Below are 15,169 nucleotides of genomic sequence, written 5' to 3'. Positions count from 1 at the left end.
TCTCTTCACACTCTCCCATGCTATAGTCCTTCGGAGCCAAAGCATCAATAATATTTACAAGAATGGGAGCAACAATAGTGAGACTTCTAACTAATCCCATGAAAGAAGATCGGATACCATACCACCATGTCAAGAACCAACTCTGCCAAAAGCTTAAGTTGTTAGGTAAAAACTCATGAATGGTTACATATGTAATATACCTAAATACTACAATAAAACAAAACAATGTTTAATTGTTTATTCCTAAGAGTTAAAGATATTGTTTCCTAGTCTTTTTCCTAAGAAAATTGGCACACCCGAATGTCTTAAGGTGAAGAAGATTGTTTCAAGTAGTAAAGTTATATATCAAGTAGTAAAGTTATATCTGAAGGTTAATATAGCATTGAAACTTGAAAGTTCAGTCAATAACTTCATAAATCAAACCCAACCAAAGAGATACAAGCCAACAACTCCAGAGTCCATAGAAATGTAAATTTCAAATTTCAATAACCATCATGTTGTTAATACTCTACAAACTCATCATCATATCAAAGTTAAGAAAATTAAATACCTCCTCCAGGACAGCTTTAACTTGACGGAGCTTTTCAGCATGCTCGACTTCAGCCTCACTATCACTTTCTCGATCTGGTCTACATAGTATATAAAGCTATAATTAATTTAAAACCTTGCTTAACACAAATAGCAAATATACACTGATTTGGAAACCCATGAAATTACCAGCCAACAACAATGGTAAAATGTGCAAATAGTAAACATTGGAACAAAGAAAATTACAAATTTATTCTAGTTCAATCAAAAGAAATTCGGAGAATAAAACACACTTTTCCACACCAACCACACTTCCAAAATTTGATTAAACTTACATATCAAATTATTAAAATTGAGTAGCATGTGATGCAAATCTGCTACAAATATTGAAGTGTGTGCATAGTGTAATTACCTGGTACGAGGAACTAGCATGCGTGTGGCATCTAACAGATCTTGAAGTTGAACAGCACTTTTAAGTTTTGTCTGCAAACAAAGGACCATCAATCAAGAAAATGAGCAAAACAAAATCCAGTGACTGAATTAAAAGTTAGTAAATATTGCATTGGCACCAGAAATTCATATCACCTCAGCTCTAGGTCGACCTCCATTGTATTTCAACATTAGGTTCAGCAGTTTTTCCTCAGTAACTTTTAGCTTCACCTTCTGTTTGGGAGTTCTATCACCACTGCAAAATAAAGTTGTAAGTAGCAAAGAACAAGATGATTAACCAATTTAAGTTACAGAAAGGGGAAAAAACATACTGACGAATAACAGCAATCACACATCTTAGTTCTTCAGATTGGCCAAAAGTGCCAATAATACCACTACCCTGACGAGTGAGTCCCTCAGAAGGTTGGACTGGTTCATTTACTTTCCATGGTAAAGTTGGTGGAATTGCCGAAGAAAGATGAGGTGCTTTTGCATCTAGGAACATCTTCCGCAGCACACAAGCAGTATCATCATAATACCTTCAGAAGTTGCAAATGAGATATGGTGAAAATTTCAACAATAAAATAAATGTCAAGGGAAACAAGAAATGCGACATGAAATTTAAAATATGAAGAAATATTTCTTAAACAATTAGTAAAATTTGTCATAGATGAGTAAATTTTCTTGTTTATATATTCTGTAGTAAAAAAGATTCCTTCAAATTTCTAATCACTATTAATTCATTAACACAAACAAGATTAGTAAAAGTGCATTTTGGGTACAGGTGAAGAGGTACTAATTGGAAAAACATGTTATGGGATGGGATCAGGTGATATAATTAAAAAATTCAGCATACTATGCAGAACGCAAATTTGTAATCATCAAAGAAAGTCACAAGTTACCATTTATCAGAATATCTTTCAATTTGCAAACAGCAGGGATTAGTTTTTGTCATGTAAGCTTGTGTTACAAATAGAAGACAAAATAGACAACTCATAAATTTCATAAAAAACAGAGTGGTAGATAAAATTTTCTGATTGCAGTCACTTGAAGAGTGAACAAATACGATGTACTAAGAACCATCTACCAAAGCCAAAATAATAAAATCACAAAATATTACTTGTGTGAGTTTTTAACAAAGCTCCATCCGTTCACGTCACAAACATAGGAACGTCCCTCACATCTCAAGAGATCAAACCCACAAACCTGCAAGCAACAAGAGTGAACTATAGTAGGAGAATAAGAGGAGCAGACTCTAAATTATTTATTTTCCCCAGCAAGACAAACCATTTTTAAAACCTCATCATCAATAAGTGTCATGCATATGAAGCTGAACGCATCAAATGTGTAAACTTCAACTAGCAGCCCCTTATCAAGGCAATCAAGACAGGGAATTCAAATGCCTTGAGCCAATAGTTCCAAAATACCATTTTCCTCGCTCTACATATGCCTTAATACTAGGATGCCTTAATACTAGAAAACAAAATAGAAAAAGCTAGTTTCTAGTAGAATAAATTTACCGTATAAATTACTACTCAGGCATAACATTTGCAGTAAATACAAAATACTAATTACAAAACCCCTAAGCTGCTAGCTGCTAAGTGTCCATAGGATAGACAAATAATAACTATTTGAACATTCTTATTATTATAACCCTTTTAACATCAAAGAAAGCAAGTTACAGCCCAAGGCTTTTCGGTTTTTACAACTATAATTAGGAACTAAACATCTGTTTTCCCTTATAACCAGAAAGATACTCTAAAGGTACTAAAGGTAAGAAACACACTAAGGAGACAGTTCCTCAGCCAACAAAAGCCACCTTGCCTCAGCACCTTGGTACCCCTGCTATTACACAACCCCTTATCAAAATAGTATTAGCCACATAATCCCAAGACATAAAGTTAAATGAAGTACAAAAATAAACAATTATTTTCTTTTAGGGGTAAAGGTATTTCAAATTAAATAAAGATAAAACAAAATCATTTACAAGATATTTAATGATAGAACTTGTTAAGGTGGTTAGTTGTCCAAAAACGGATTTACATACTTCTTAAGTTACCAGTCAAAATTCTATAATAAGGAAAATAAACTACAAAAAGAAAGACTAAGCCATAATGCATCTCAAGCACATGTGTACAGGGGACAAAAGAAACGGAAATGCAACTATTGGCAGGATTCAATAGCAATTCTAACTATGAAAACCCAAACTTCAAAATTTGGATAGATGCAACAACTCTAGAATTACTAATCAGTTCAGTTTAATGCAAATTAATCCATCTATGCAAACTAAGAGCCAGATAGCCGGTTTTAAAAGATTTTCAGATAACAGTCACTCAAAATAAGCCATAGCAAAAAAAAAAACGAATCATCTTCAAATGACTTGCAGTTTTGTGGTTGCCACATTCTTAAACATACCGCTTGCCTGAAAGCAATGCAAACTTCTCTTGCCATTTCCTTCTCAGCAGGAGTCAGTAGGACAGGATACCTAACCTGCCAAATGAAATTGTAGATATTTTTCAATAAGAAAAATCCAATTATTGTTGCACACCAACCAGCTAACCCATCCTGCTTTTGAATGTTAAAAATTTGTTTCTTCTCAAATCCATCCAAAATCTACAACTACAAGCATTGAATGTTCATGCAATTAAAAAAGGATTAACTAAAACCAACAAAAGCAAACAATTTAAGCAAACAAAAAGAGACTCTTAGCTACTGTTTAGGAAAACTCTGATGTAAGGTAGTGGTGCAATGAACAATAATATGCAAGGGCAGGCATTAGCAGAAAAGACCTGTGACAGAACACCCTACAAACAATACTCCAATCTACCAACTCTACAACACGATTTATACAAGTGACTACTTAAAATATCCACAAGCATTAAGCAAATTAAAAATCATATTATCTCAACTATTAAACTTAATTTAGATTTAGAGGCAAATTGTGTTATTTAATATTATAATTTCACTCAGTTATTTAAGTAGTTTTTCCATATTCTACATTAGTGACTGAGGAATATTATTTAGGCAGTGCTGGAGGTAAAAAAAACGGTGGTGCAGCAGAAGTGTAATAAAAATGGTTGTCTAAGGGTAGGGACACAATTGATGTGAATAGTAAATGAACCCTTTTCCATTAAGTTCCGAGAATGAAAGAAGACGCCTAGGTTACACGAATATTTTAGCCAAAACATGGGATTGTTATTGCATTCCTAGGAATATAATAAACTACTTGCAAATTTCCAAAGGTTGATTTCAAATATGAAAATGATTAGATATTTTCTAGGAATAATAAAATATACCGTGAACAAACCCCCAAAGTCTCTTCCACTTTTAGTTTAAAAAATTAAAAATATAACAAATTTCATTCAAATTTTATGAGGAGTTCCTAGAGTTCGTAGTAGAATAGAATCTATAATTTAGTTACTTTGTACGTTTGACAACAGCAGCTTTTGACATGAAAATAACATTGGTTATAGAATATATAATTTAGTTACTTGATACTTATTTGTTATAGAAGTTTACTTTACAATGCACACACACAAATTCACAGAAGCAATTATGAAAAGGACACTAACTGATGTTATCAAAGTTTTGTCTCAAAAAAAAATGAAATTTTCTGTTGACCGACAATAAAGAATACTCTATTACAATAAGAATACCTGAAAGGATTCCTTTTTAAGTAACAAAATAGACACTAAATATTAGAAAAACAATGCATAATTGATGTAAAATACAAGAATAAATGGAACAAGTGTAGACTGTAAGAACCGAAACTGATATATGGGAGAAGGGCCTATAATTTTTGACAGGCTTCTTACTTCCTTCCCATCAGGATTTCTCATCACAACACCGTCAACAACGGGAGACTTCCTTGCCTCAGCATGAGCATATTCAGGACCAACTGTATATACCTACAATCATGTCAAAATGTTGAAAATATTTTTTTTTGTGAAAAACTATGTAGAAACATTACATATGTCATGCAGAAACAATAAAACAAACACAAGCAACGTGAATTTCGCAGCCAAACCTTCACATCTGTCCCTCCAGTTGGCATGAACTCCTCATAAATATAGGATCCTTCACGCCTCACTCTTCTTACCTCTGGATGGAACTCACTAGATCTGTTGCCCACCTAAGATCATATAAAACCCAAAGCAGACTAAACTACTTGACTATATTTAATCATAAAACCAAAAGACAGAAATGATAACATCAATTATCCAGAAGTTCAATGTTGCTTTTAGGATATGGCAAACTGATTTCACAGAAGGAATACAGATGAAATGGAATGTAAGTCATTTTTTAATACAATAATAGTCTTCTAGCATTGATAGAATGAATTAATTTCAAAATGGAATTGGAATTGATCTAATGATATCTATAATAAATAATAATAATAATAATAATGGTACAACAACAACCTCATATGCCACTTAAATATATATTATTGACTATCGAGCATCATTCTAGTTTATTTCTATTTTACAACCTGTTTATAAAAAAAGCCACTGAAAAATAACAAATATTTTATTAGTGATGGATGCAGTGTTAATCATCATTTGCTCTGGATGTACAATATACAAATTAAACTCCACTCATGTTGCCCATGTAAATACTTTAGCACTAGCATAGCATCCACCACTGCTTAAGTGGTTAAGGCAAGTTAAATTTAACAAGAATAATAACTACAGTTTTTTTAAACTACTCAGGGTATAATGGGGAAAAGACAAATTAAATCACATTTCACGGATGGAGCGTGGAATCCATGTCAGTTTGGGACATTCATCGGTTTTATTTTTGGGTGAAAGAAAGACAAAGAACATGATCAAATAAGTTCTCTCTTTTAAGACTTACTATGTGCTCTAAAATGTTAACTGCAATACAATACACCTGCCTCATTTGGGTGAGTGATATGTCTACTTAAAGCTTACCTTCCTAAATAACTCCTTCATTCCTCCACCAGCGGAACTGGGATAGTATATCATTATACTATGGTTATCACCTTCACAAAAATAAAATAAAATAGAATAAGGGTTATACCACATCCATGAAAATATATGTCTAGTTAGTTATTTATCAAGTAAACAAGAAAATAAATACAGAGGTACTCATGAGAACTTAAATCTTCGTTACTTTTTACAAAAAACAAAAAAGAAACATTAGTAATTATGCAACCAATACAGCATTCTGCATATAATCAAATAACAATAACATAAGAGCATCTATGAGCGCTTAATTTCTATCACTTAATTATATGGCACAAAAGTACGTTTGATAACTTAACTCTGCAATAACCACAAACTGCAGAAGTTTCTCGGTAGATAAGTACCAGTATAGTATTTAGAGCTATACCACAGCATGTAATGCAATGGCTTTCCAAATAATCATATATCCTTCTCATGCTAAAGCAACCCAATGCAATGTCCATAAATCAGTTTTATACCTGGCAGACTATTGATCACACAACACATTGCTTTCAACCATGACAAGAACGATATGTGGAATTGCAAAACAGTGTCAGTCTTAAATACAAGAAATAGTCTCACCATCAATAGGTTTCTCCACAAATGGCTTCCAGAAACGCATACCATGAACCTCAACAAAATCTTCTTCCTCAATGAAGTAATCCAACTGTTGGTATGGCACTTCTCTATTTACAAGGGCATATCTTGGAACAGGAATTTCAAACTTTTCAAGACGCTTGAACACCAAAATTGAACATTATTAAAACCATTACATGTGAGAGGAAATAACAAAAAGTATTTGGCTGAAATAGACCAAACATTAGCACACCAACCACAGAGAACAATACAATAATTTTTGTCCAAATTCTATAAGTCCAAAGCATATGGGTCTGTGGCCTCCCCCCACATGCACAAAAAAAAAGAAACACACTTCAAACTAATTGCAACTAGAATGTCTTGGCTAGGTAAAACTTTTCACTAAAAGTAACACAGATTTGCGATCAACAGGAGCTAGTCATTCCCCAAAATATGTCAAAGGTAGGTTTGACCAACATTGGTGACCAACTTCCTAAATGCACATTGCACAAGTCCATTTTACCTTGTGACTTCAAATGTTGCAAGGATAGGATTCCTATGTTGGATTGGTGGAAAAGGATGGAATGGAGGGAAATAAAATATAATGGCATTATGTTCCATCGTTTAGATCATTGAAATGTGGGTGGAATATGATGGAGACTAGTAGAATTCATTTCACTTTAGTTTCTCATTTCTCCCCACCCCCAATTTGAGAGGAATGTTATAAAATGGGAATTTTATTCTATCATAACATAAACAATGGAATTGAGTTTTTTTCTGTTATGATATTATCCATTCAATTCCATTTTATCCCATCCCTTTTGCAATCCAAACATAGCAAGTCAAAAAGGCTCAAATAAAATTTAACAAACAACCCAATATTATGTTTGTATCTCTAACATCTGGTTCCTTGCATCCTTTTAAAAAGAATCATTACACAAAATAAATGAACAGAAGAGTACATGTCCTAGTACATTTTAGCTTAATATGAGAACCAGATACCACAGCAATCAGCTTGCAGCCAGATAATATATTACAGAGTCAATAAGGATTCAACAAAATGAAATTTTCTTCTTAAATGGAAATCAGAAATTAGCTTAATGTAAAGAAAGTGAAATGACATGAAATATGAAAACAAAGCAATTAGAATTTGACCAAAAGAAAGAAAAAGACCCAACATTCTTTTACCTCGTATACTTTTCTTCGATCATGAAGAAGGTGTTGCGGCTCCAGTTCATTTACTAGAAAGGGTCTAGATCACAATGCACATGTTTTAGATCAATAAGCATTCTCATCCAATAACTTAAAGTAAAGAAAACTATCACAAAATAACTAAAAAACAGAACACAATTAAAACAAACACACAAGGTGAAGAACTTATTCTTATGCAAGTACATATTTAAGTGAACATCACCATTGTCCTGGGGGAAGGGGGAATATAGAACAATGTTATTGAGTGATTTCCAAATTGTACCAATGCCACACATTTTGCTTTATTTATGCCAGAATATATTAACTTATGTGAAGAGGTTAACTTGTTATAATAGATTAACTCATCCTCTGTATTACCTATGTAAAACCTAGATGTAAATCATCATATCTTTCTTTCACTTTTTCTACTGATGTAAGAATCCATTTAAATGAATGAATCAGCTAACAATTTTTAAAAGCTCTTAGACATTTTTTTTCATATTTTCCAATCTCAAGTTAGTATCAAAGTGGGTAGATAGATCCCATATGTTCATAATTGTGTGGTGTGTTCACCACTGACCATCACCACTGACCATCACCACTGATAGCAATGCACCACCGTCTTTAAGTTGTTGAGTTTGACTCATGAAACAAACTCCTTGTTGTTATCTGCCACTGCCAATCAACATGGTTTTCACTATTAAAGCATTGAATCTAGACCTCTCCTTGGGACAAAGAACCCAACCAATCCCAAAAAGCTAAATCCTCCTTGTGTGACACCACATGCAACATTAGTAGACAACAAACCTAGGCATGTGCTCCCACATGCCACCGTCCAGCTACCAGAACGACTTGATGCCACCTCCGTGTTGTCAGCCTCTACTATTCCTGCTCTAACCAGTTTTCTTCATCTCGCACTAGTTCATGCACAACCCTTGTGATAACCTTGTGGGGTCCTCGTTTTTTACCATTGTCTTCTTTTTTCCTTATTTGAAATAGCTACTTCTGAACATGTCCACTTTTTTCTAGTTCTCCCATAATTACTTTAGAGAAACTGGTGACAAAAATTACTTGTCTTGCTTTGCATTAATTGGGCATTGGTTTCTTGGCCAAGGCTTCCATAATCACTAGGAAGAAGACACTAAATAAGGTTGAACACTGGAAGATAGATCTTTCAGTTGTGTCCTATTATGGCAATTTGTGCAACCCAATATATTGAGAACTCGTAGGGCATTTAAAACTTATAACTCCTTTTGAAAGGCTAGGAGTATTTTTCAAAATGATATTTAGCACCTTTATGGTTCTACTCATAAACTAACATCTCTGAAATAAATAGATCAAGACATGGCCGCCTTCGTTGTCAAAGACCAATAAGATGATGAGAAATTGAAATTTGAGGTTGATTCCTTGGAAGTGATTAAGAGGTTGGAAAGTTATACATAGTTATGATTCTTCGTGCCATGCACCAGATTTTGATCAGGTATGGGACCAAATTGTGATTGGTGAAGAAATCTCATCAATATATGGCTCACAACACGACTACTTCAAACTCTCACTCTCATTGCCAAAATTCTACATGATTATGTCGAATCATATGTCATGGCGTCTACTAGCAAAAGGGGTGGTTACGGAAATAGAGGACAAAGTGGTCGCAATTCTTTTACTGGAACATACTCAAGAAAATTGTTTCTCTTTACATGGCTTTCCTAATAAGATTTTCAATGTCTCCAAGTCTGAAAATGTTGATTGTAAGTTTTCTTATGAAGAATATCCTGCACGTAAACTTACACACTATCTAGAGAGTTTTCAGATGAAGAATATCAAGACAAGCATGTAAACATACTCAAGAAAATTATTTCTTCTTCCAGATTTCTGTCTTTTCATAATAAGATAAAAAAATCAGTTTAGAAAATCAATGTTTCTAGAAGTGGTGACGTGAAAGAACACTTTTCTTATAGTTTGTTTACCTTTTAAGTCTCCATGACATTCTACAATCCACCTGCACTCATAAACCTCAGAAAAATGGTATAGCAAAATAAATAAACACTTTGTTGAAACTACTCGTACCTTGTTGCTTTAGTGCTAATGTAATAGATCATCATTAGATGGATTTTATCATTACTACTTGTTTCCTCATACATAGAACATCATCCTTCTCTCTCAAAATCAAATTCCATATAGTGTCTTATTTCCAACGAACCTTTATTTCATATCTCCCTGTGTTTGGGTTTGTGGGTTTTGTTCATAATACATTTCCCAAGTTAGATAAACTCTTTACAAGAAATATCAAGTGTGTTTTCTTAAGATATTCTCATCTCTAAAAAGGATATCATTGTTATTCTCCAAAATTATAAAGTACTACATGTATGTCAATATCACCATTTTTAGGAGGCCTTACATATTTCCTTCTTCACTTCACAATGTTAGTTTTGTACAACAAGTCTTGCATGTTGCATTTTTTGAATCATTGTCATTGTCATTCCTGATTTATGACATTCGAAATCATACAAATTCTCAATGTCTCTCTCCTCCATCAAGTCCACCTGAGTTTTCATCACTAATAACTTATAAACCCAAAAATGCAAGAGATTTCTTTGATGTTTACTTAGTCAATCATCTTCATCCATTCCTTCACCATCATAAACCCATACTAACCCTCCCAATAATGAAGATCATGTTTGACCCATAGCTCTTGGAGCAAGTCAATATTGGTTGTCTCCTTTTTTTCTCCTTTATCTCATGAGTGTATTATTCCTAAAATTGTACAAGAAGAACTTGGGATGACAACAATCCGTGAGTTAATGAAATGGATAGTCCAATGGATCCAAATTAGAAGTTAATGGCATAGTAGAGAGAATCGTTCTCCCACCTAGGAATATATAGAAGTCTTATTGGGAAACTTATTTATCTTACTATTACTAAATCTAAATTGTCTTTTGCAAGTGGAATGATTAGTCAATTTCTGCAAGCTCCTCATCTTGATAAGAGTGTTGTCATTAGCATCCTAGATACCTTAAAAAGGAGGTTGCAGGAAAAGCATTGCTCTACAAAAGGGAAATACTCATATAGTTGGGTATTGCGATGATGATTGGGCCGAATCCCATAAGGTTTGGTGTTCCACATTCAGATATTATGTTTTAATTAGAGGCAACATTACTTACTTGGAAAAGCAAGAAATAAATGTGATTGCTTGATCTAGTGCCAAAGCTAAAAGTAGGGCAATGGCATCACCTACTTGTGGATGGTGTGGATAAAACAATTCTTTCAAGAGCTTAAATTTATTTTGTGAGACATAATAAATAAGCATGTACTATGACAACCAGGCAGCTCCAACTAACATACAATATTTACATACAAAATTATAACTAAGTTCATACTCTAATAACTTAGAGCAAGGAAACGAGAACTGTACATAATTTCAATCAACATTATAGGCCTATGTACACACAAAAACAAAATCCAGAACAAAAAAACAAAAAAAAAAAAGACAAAATCAACTATAACGAATGAGAATTAGATTAACGAGCTACTCCACACAAAATCCCTAGTCTTAAAATGCGCATTGCTCACTCCAAAAGATTGTGCATTAATATTAAAACACTCTAAAAGATTATGCATTGATATTAAAACTGAAGTTACAAGATATATATCCATAACTTTATGCCATTCTCCACTCCACTCCCCCTACTGTCTTGGTCCTAATTTTTATTCCTTTACTTTCCACCCTTGCCACAAAGACAAGCTTGTTACAGCCTAAATCTCCATTATGTCGTTTACATTATGCCCACCATCTTCAGTCCTTAGTCCACCTATTAGGCTACTATCGTCCCTGTTCCTCCTATCATACACTTCATAAATTGCAAGACATATAAAATTCACACTTCTCATACCAAACCACACAAGAGAGGGGGGTAAATGGAAAGGAACAATGGGCCAGATATAAAATGCAGCAAAAAGAGTTAAGCACGCTAAACAAAAGTATAGGACTTTACTTTATGCAAAACCAAAGCATGAATAAATTTATCTCATAACAAATGTGCATCCAATGAGGAACAACTGAAAAACAGGGACATTCTCTGCAACTAGCAGAAAATAGCATAAACTGTACAGTGTTATAATTTATAAAATAGTAGCCTCCTTATTCTTGCCAAAACCGTGAAAACTTATCATCAGCATGGTTTGTTGTACCAAAATCCCTTTAAAACTCATATCAAATTTGTTAGATTGATTTGCTTTAGAATGTGGATGTCAAGAAGCTAGCATATAATTATTCTCATATTACATCAGCTTTTCCCATCCTAGGTGTAATTGACCTAGACTCCAATAATATTTCCAGAACATCTTATAATAGCACCATCCAATATTTGATAATAATAGACTACTGCGGTTTTGATTATATATATAATTTATGTGACATACAGGTCAAATATAGTCAGTAAATAAACATGCTTACTTTCTTAAAGCAGAATATGCTTCAGCTTTTTCGAGAGGATATCCAGAGGAATGAAAAGCAATCAAACAATCGCACACTGGCCAGCTGAAATAATAGCAAAATATATAAATTTAGTATGCCAACAAACACTTAGAATGTGAACACCAAGAAATATTTGAGCTATAACTTAAAAGTCTCATATGCAAATATTATTTATGGAACATACTAGAAAATAATAGGCAAAAAACAGTTTGATTCCTTGTTTGGATGTATTGACATAGCAAAACAATGCGGGTGAGGGAATAAAGTGTTCTCTAGGAACAAAAATGTTAAAAGCACACTCTCTAACATACTTTTTTGGACAGATTCTCTCTCATTGGTTGAAATTTATTAGAAATGACAAAAAGAGGTGTGGGACTCACCTTTACTTAATGATCATTTCTCCAGATTTTGTAGTTTTCAATATATTTCATGCAGTGAAAGAGAGTGTATCCAAAAGAGCATGTCAAAGAATATGCTCGTGTTGTCAAATATACATATGCAAATCTCTCTACTTCGATAAGGTAAATATCCAGAACAAAGAAAGTATTCTCAACATCATTATCATTTCCTTATTTCCCGTGCAACCAGACATACAGTTAAAGACTCTTTCCAATCAGCTAAAAAGGCTACTACCGATGGCAAATTAAAAAACCAGAAAAAAAAATCCTTAAATATGGAATTTGAACTTCTGCTCACGTGACATTTAGATAATTCTTTTTCTTAAAGCAACCAAAACTCCATGCCAATGTGAAGTAAAATGTCCTGAAACTATTAACTAAGTCTCGTCTACTGATAGAGTTTCAGAACGGTATATCATATCTTTTTGATCCACTGGTCAATGAAAAGAACTAAAAACAAAAGTTGTTGTAAAACAGTATGTAGGTACTCAATCAAACAGATACTAGCTTTTAAAAAATGGGCAATAAATAGACCAATATACAGTTCTTCAAAATGTAGAATCAAACAAGTGCCAACTAATATGCACTATACCTCTCAATTGGTTCCTCAAGAATGACCTTGTCCCCAAAATATACGACCTGAATATATTACAACGTAAAGGTGAGAGTGGACCATCTCTGTTACTATACAACAAAAATTTAATAGACAAATATGAAAAATTTAATAGTTGTGTTTTTCATAGGTAGATAGAGCAATTTATATAATATTATTTTTCTCTCTTTTAACTCTTTCCATCATATCAATTACATCTCTCATGCTTCTCTCTCCTCTCTCTCCTTTTTTTTTTCTCTCCCTCTTTCTCGTAAAAATAACATCTCTAAAAATCAATGAGAAATGAAAAAAAAAAATAGCATCAACTACATAATTTTATAATGTATTAGTATTATTAAAAAAGAAACAATACGAACAGCGCTATCATTATTTATCAGTAGATTCATGAAGAGGTAAATTCTAAAACAATCATGCGATAACCAGAACGTCGGAAAAAAATATTTAACATTCACCTACCTCAAATTCACCAAATGCTTGCAACCTCTGGAGAATCTGCTCCATAGGCGCCGAGAAAACCTGCATCCAAAACAGAGCAACTAAATCAAAACATTCACGAAAAATCGTTGCCAGTCTCCCTCCTTTCACTGAGAAGGCAAAACCAGCTCGCAAACAGAGGATCCACTTTCAAAATAATAATAAAAAACAAATTAGAGAAAGAACCTCGTAGCCACATTTCACCTTCTTTTCCATGACGCAGACTCCAATAGTTATCTTCTTAGCCGCCAAAACTACCTCCTCGTCCATCTCCTCCGCCATCGCAAGCGAAAAAGCTCTTAGAAGACGAAACTCGAAGCGATCGACGCCTCTTCACGAACACAAGGAGAAGCGACGAGCACGGAACTTGGAAGACGAAGGTTGAAGAGGTGCGAGAAAGAAATGTAGAGCAGAAAAATCTCGAGAATGCCGAAGCAGAGAAAGCAAGAGAAGAAAAATTACAGAAACTTAGGCCACCGACTTGGATTTGTTTTTATAGTGAAAATGAAGCGGAAAAACAAGTTTAGGCTAGTTAGTACAGTAGCACGCAACTCACCAGTTCTCACGGGGTAAATCGGAGAAAATAAAAGATAGACGACGAGAGTAGTTAGCTGAATCCCTCTCTCAGCCACTTTAATGCTTCTTTTAGTTTTCTCAAGAAAAAAAAACATTTTTCTACCTCTTTCATAATCATTTAATAAAATTAATAATTTATTTTTATACTAACAAAATTGTTCACCCTTCTGATAACGTTATTTTGGCAGGTATTATTTTTCCTTGTCCTATTTAAAAAAACTTGTGTTCAAGAGAAAAAATTGAAAATGTAAAATATAATATAATATAATTTTTTTTTTCATAAATTAAATTCCATTTTAAAGTTTGTATAAGTTCTCTTATCTACAGTACACTAGTACATTATATGAAATTAAAAAAAATAGTAGTAATTAATTTGAATGAAATGTACCGAAAGAGTAATTTAGAAATATAAACGATAGATTGGTAAAACACAAGAAAGGGTGGCGCATGCGTGCGTGGATTGATGTGGAAACTGTTGGAGGGATCGTGGAATATGCATCGGATTTTAGGTGAGAGAGGAAGGGTGCGAAGAAGAGGGAGTGGAATATTGTGTATGGTATTTTTTTCAGTGAGAAGGATCCAAGTGGAACCTAACTTTTGGTTGCTGCGTAGCTGCTTTCTGTGTCGCTGTCTCAATGTGACAGTGCGATAACATTTCATGAGGTTTTCTGGAAACCTTGGAGGCCTGAATGATGTTGAGCACTCGGATAACTATTGGACAAGTGGAATCGGAAATGTTGGTCCCTCACATGCACCCCAACCATCATTCACGCATGTCTCACTCTTCTTTCTTTTCATTTTTCTCACCTAAGATTCACTTTTAAGACTTTTTCGAATCCGTCTGCTTCCATTATTTTATTCAGGTTTTGGTAAACCATCCTTGACGCATTTTGTCAAGTGATATTTAGAAATTATAAATTAAGTAACTATGTTTGTTTCTTGCTTA

General features: G+C 33.7%; 1 protein-coding gene across 3 annotated transcripts in view; it reads right to left on the bottom strand.

The window, feature by feature from the left end:
• LOC124820159 (inositol hexakisphosphate and diphosphoinositol-pentakisphosphate kinase VIP2-like) overlaps positions 1 to 14,343 on the bottom strand; it is a 38,482-nt gene extending 24,139 nt beyond the window's left edge. Inside the window, exons 1-16 of one of the 3 annotated variants that reach the window (XM_088112244.1) lie at positions 14,204 to 14,343; positions 13,834 to 14,066; positions 13,630 to 13,689; positions 13,153 to 13,199; positions 12,142 to 12,225; positions 7,686 to 7,749; positions 6,504 to 6,657; positions 5,889 to 5,959; positions 4,985 to 5,089; positions 4,773 to 4,865; positions 3,373 to 3,447; positions 2,078 to 2,163; positions 1,290 to 1,496; positions 1,114 to 1,213; positions 941 to 1,011; positions 551 to 629 (exon numbers count right to left, since the gene is read on the bottom strand). In XM_088112244.1, the coding sequence (XP_087968370.1) occupies positions 551 to 629; positions 941 to 1,011; positions 1,114 to 1,213; positions 1,290 to 1,496; positions 2,078 to 2,163; positions 3,373 to 3,447; positions 4,773 to 4,865; positions 4,985 to 5,089; positions 5,889 to 5,959; positions 6,504 to 6,657; positions 7,686 to 7,749; positions 12,142 to 12,225; positions 13,153 to 13,199; positions 13,630 to 13,689; positions 13,834 to 13,929 (1,392 nt within the window). In that variant the 5' untranslated portion in view covers positions 13,930 to 14,066; positions 14,204 to 14,343. Of the gene's footprint in view, positions 1 to 550; positions 630 to 940; positions 1,012 to 1,113; positions 1,214 to 1,289; positions 1,497 to 2,077; positions 2,164 to 3,372; positions 3,448 to 4,772; positions 4,866 to 4,984; positions 5,090 to 5,888; positions 5,960 to 6,503; positions 6,658 to 7,685; positions 7,750 to 12,141; positions 12,226 to 13,152; positions 13,200 to 13,629; positions 13,690 to 13,833; positions 14,067 to 14,203 lie in introns of those variants that run through there. The other 2 variants (XM_088112245.1, XM_088112247.1) reach the window with 2 other exon arrangements.
• Positions 14,344 to 15,169: the final 826 nt, after the last annotated feature.

The sequence above is a fragment of the Vigna umbellata genome, chromosome 4 (assembly GCF_029865625.1).
Source record: "Vigna umbellata cultivar VRB3 chromosome 4, Vumbellata_1.0, whole genome shotgun sequence".
NCBI classification, from domain to species: Eukaryota; Viridiplantae; Streptophyta; class Magnoliopsida; order Fabales; family Fabaceae; genus Vigna; species Vigna umbellata.
Note: the sequence above shows the minus strand (reverse complement) of the source record. Positions and strands in the feature narration are given on the sequence as shown.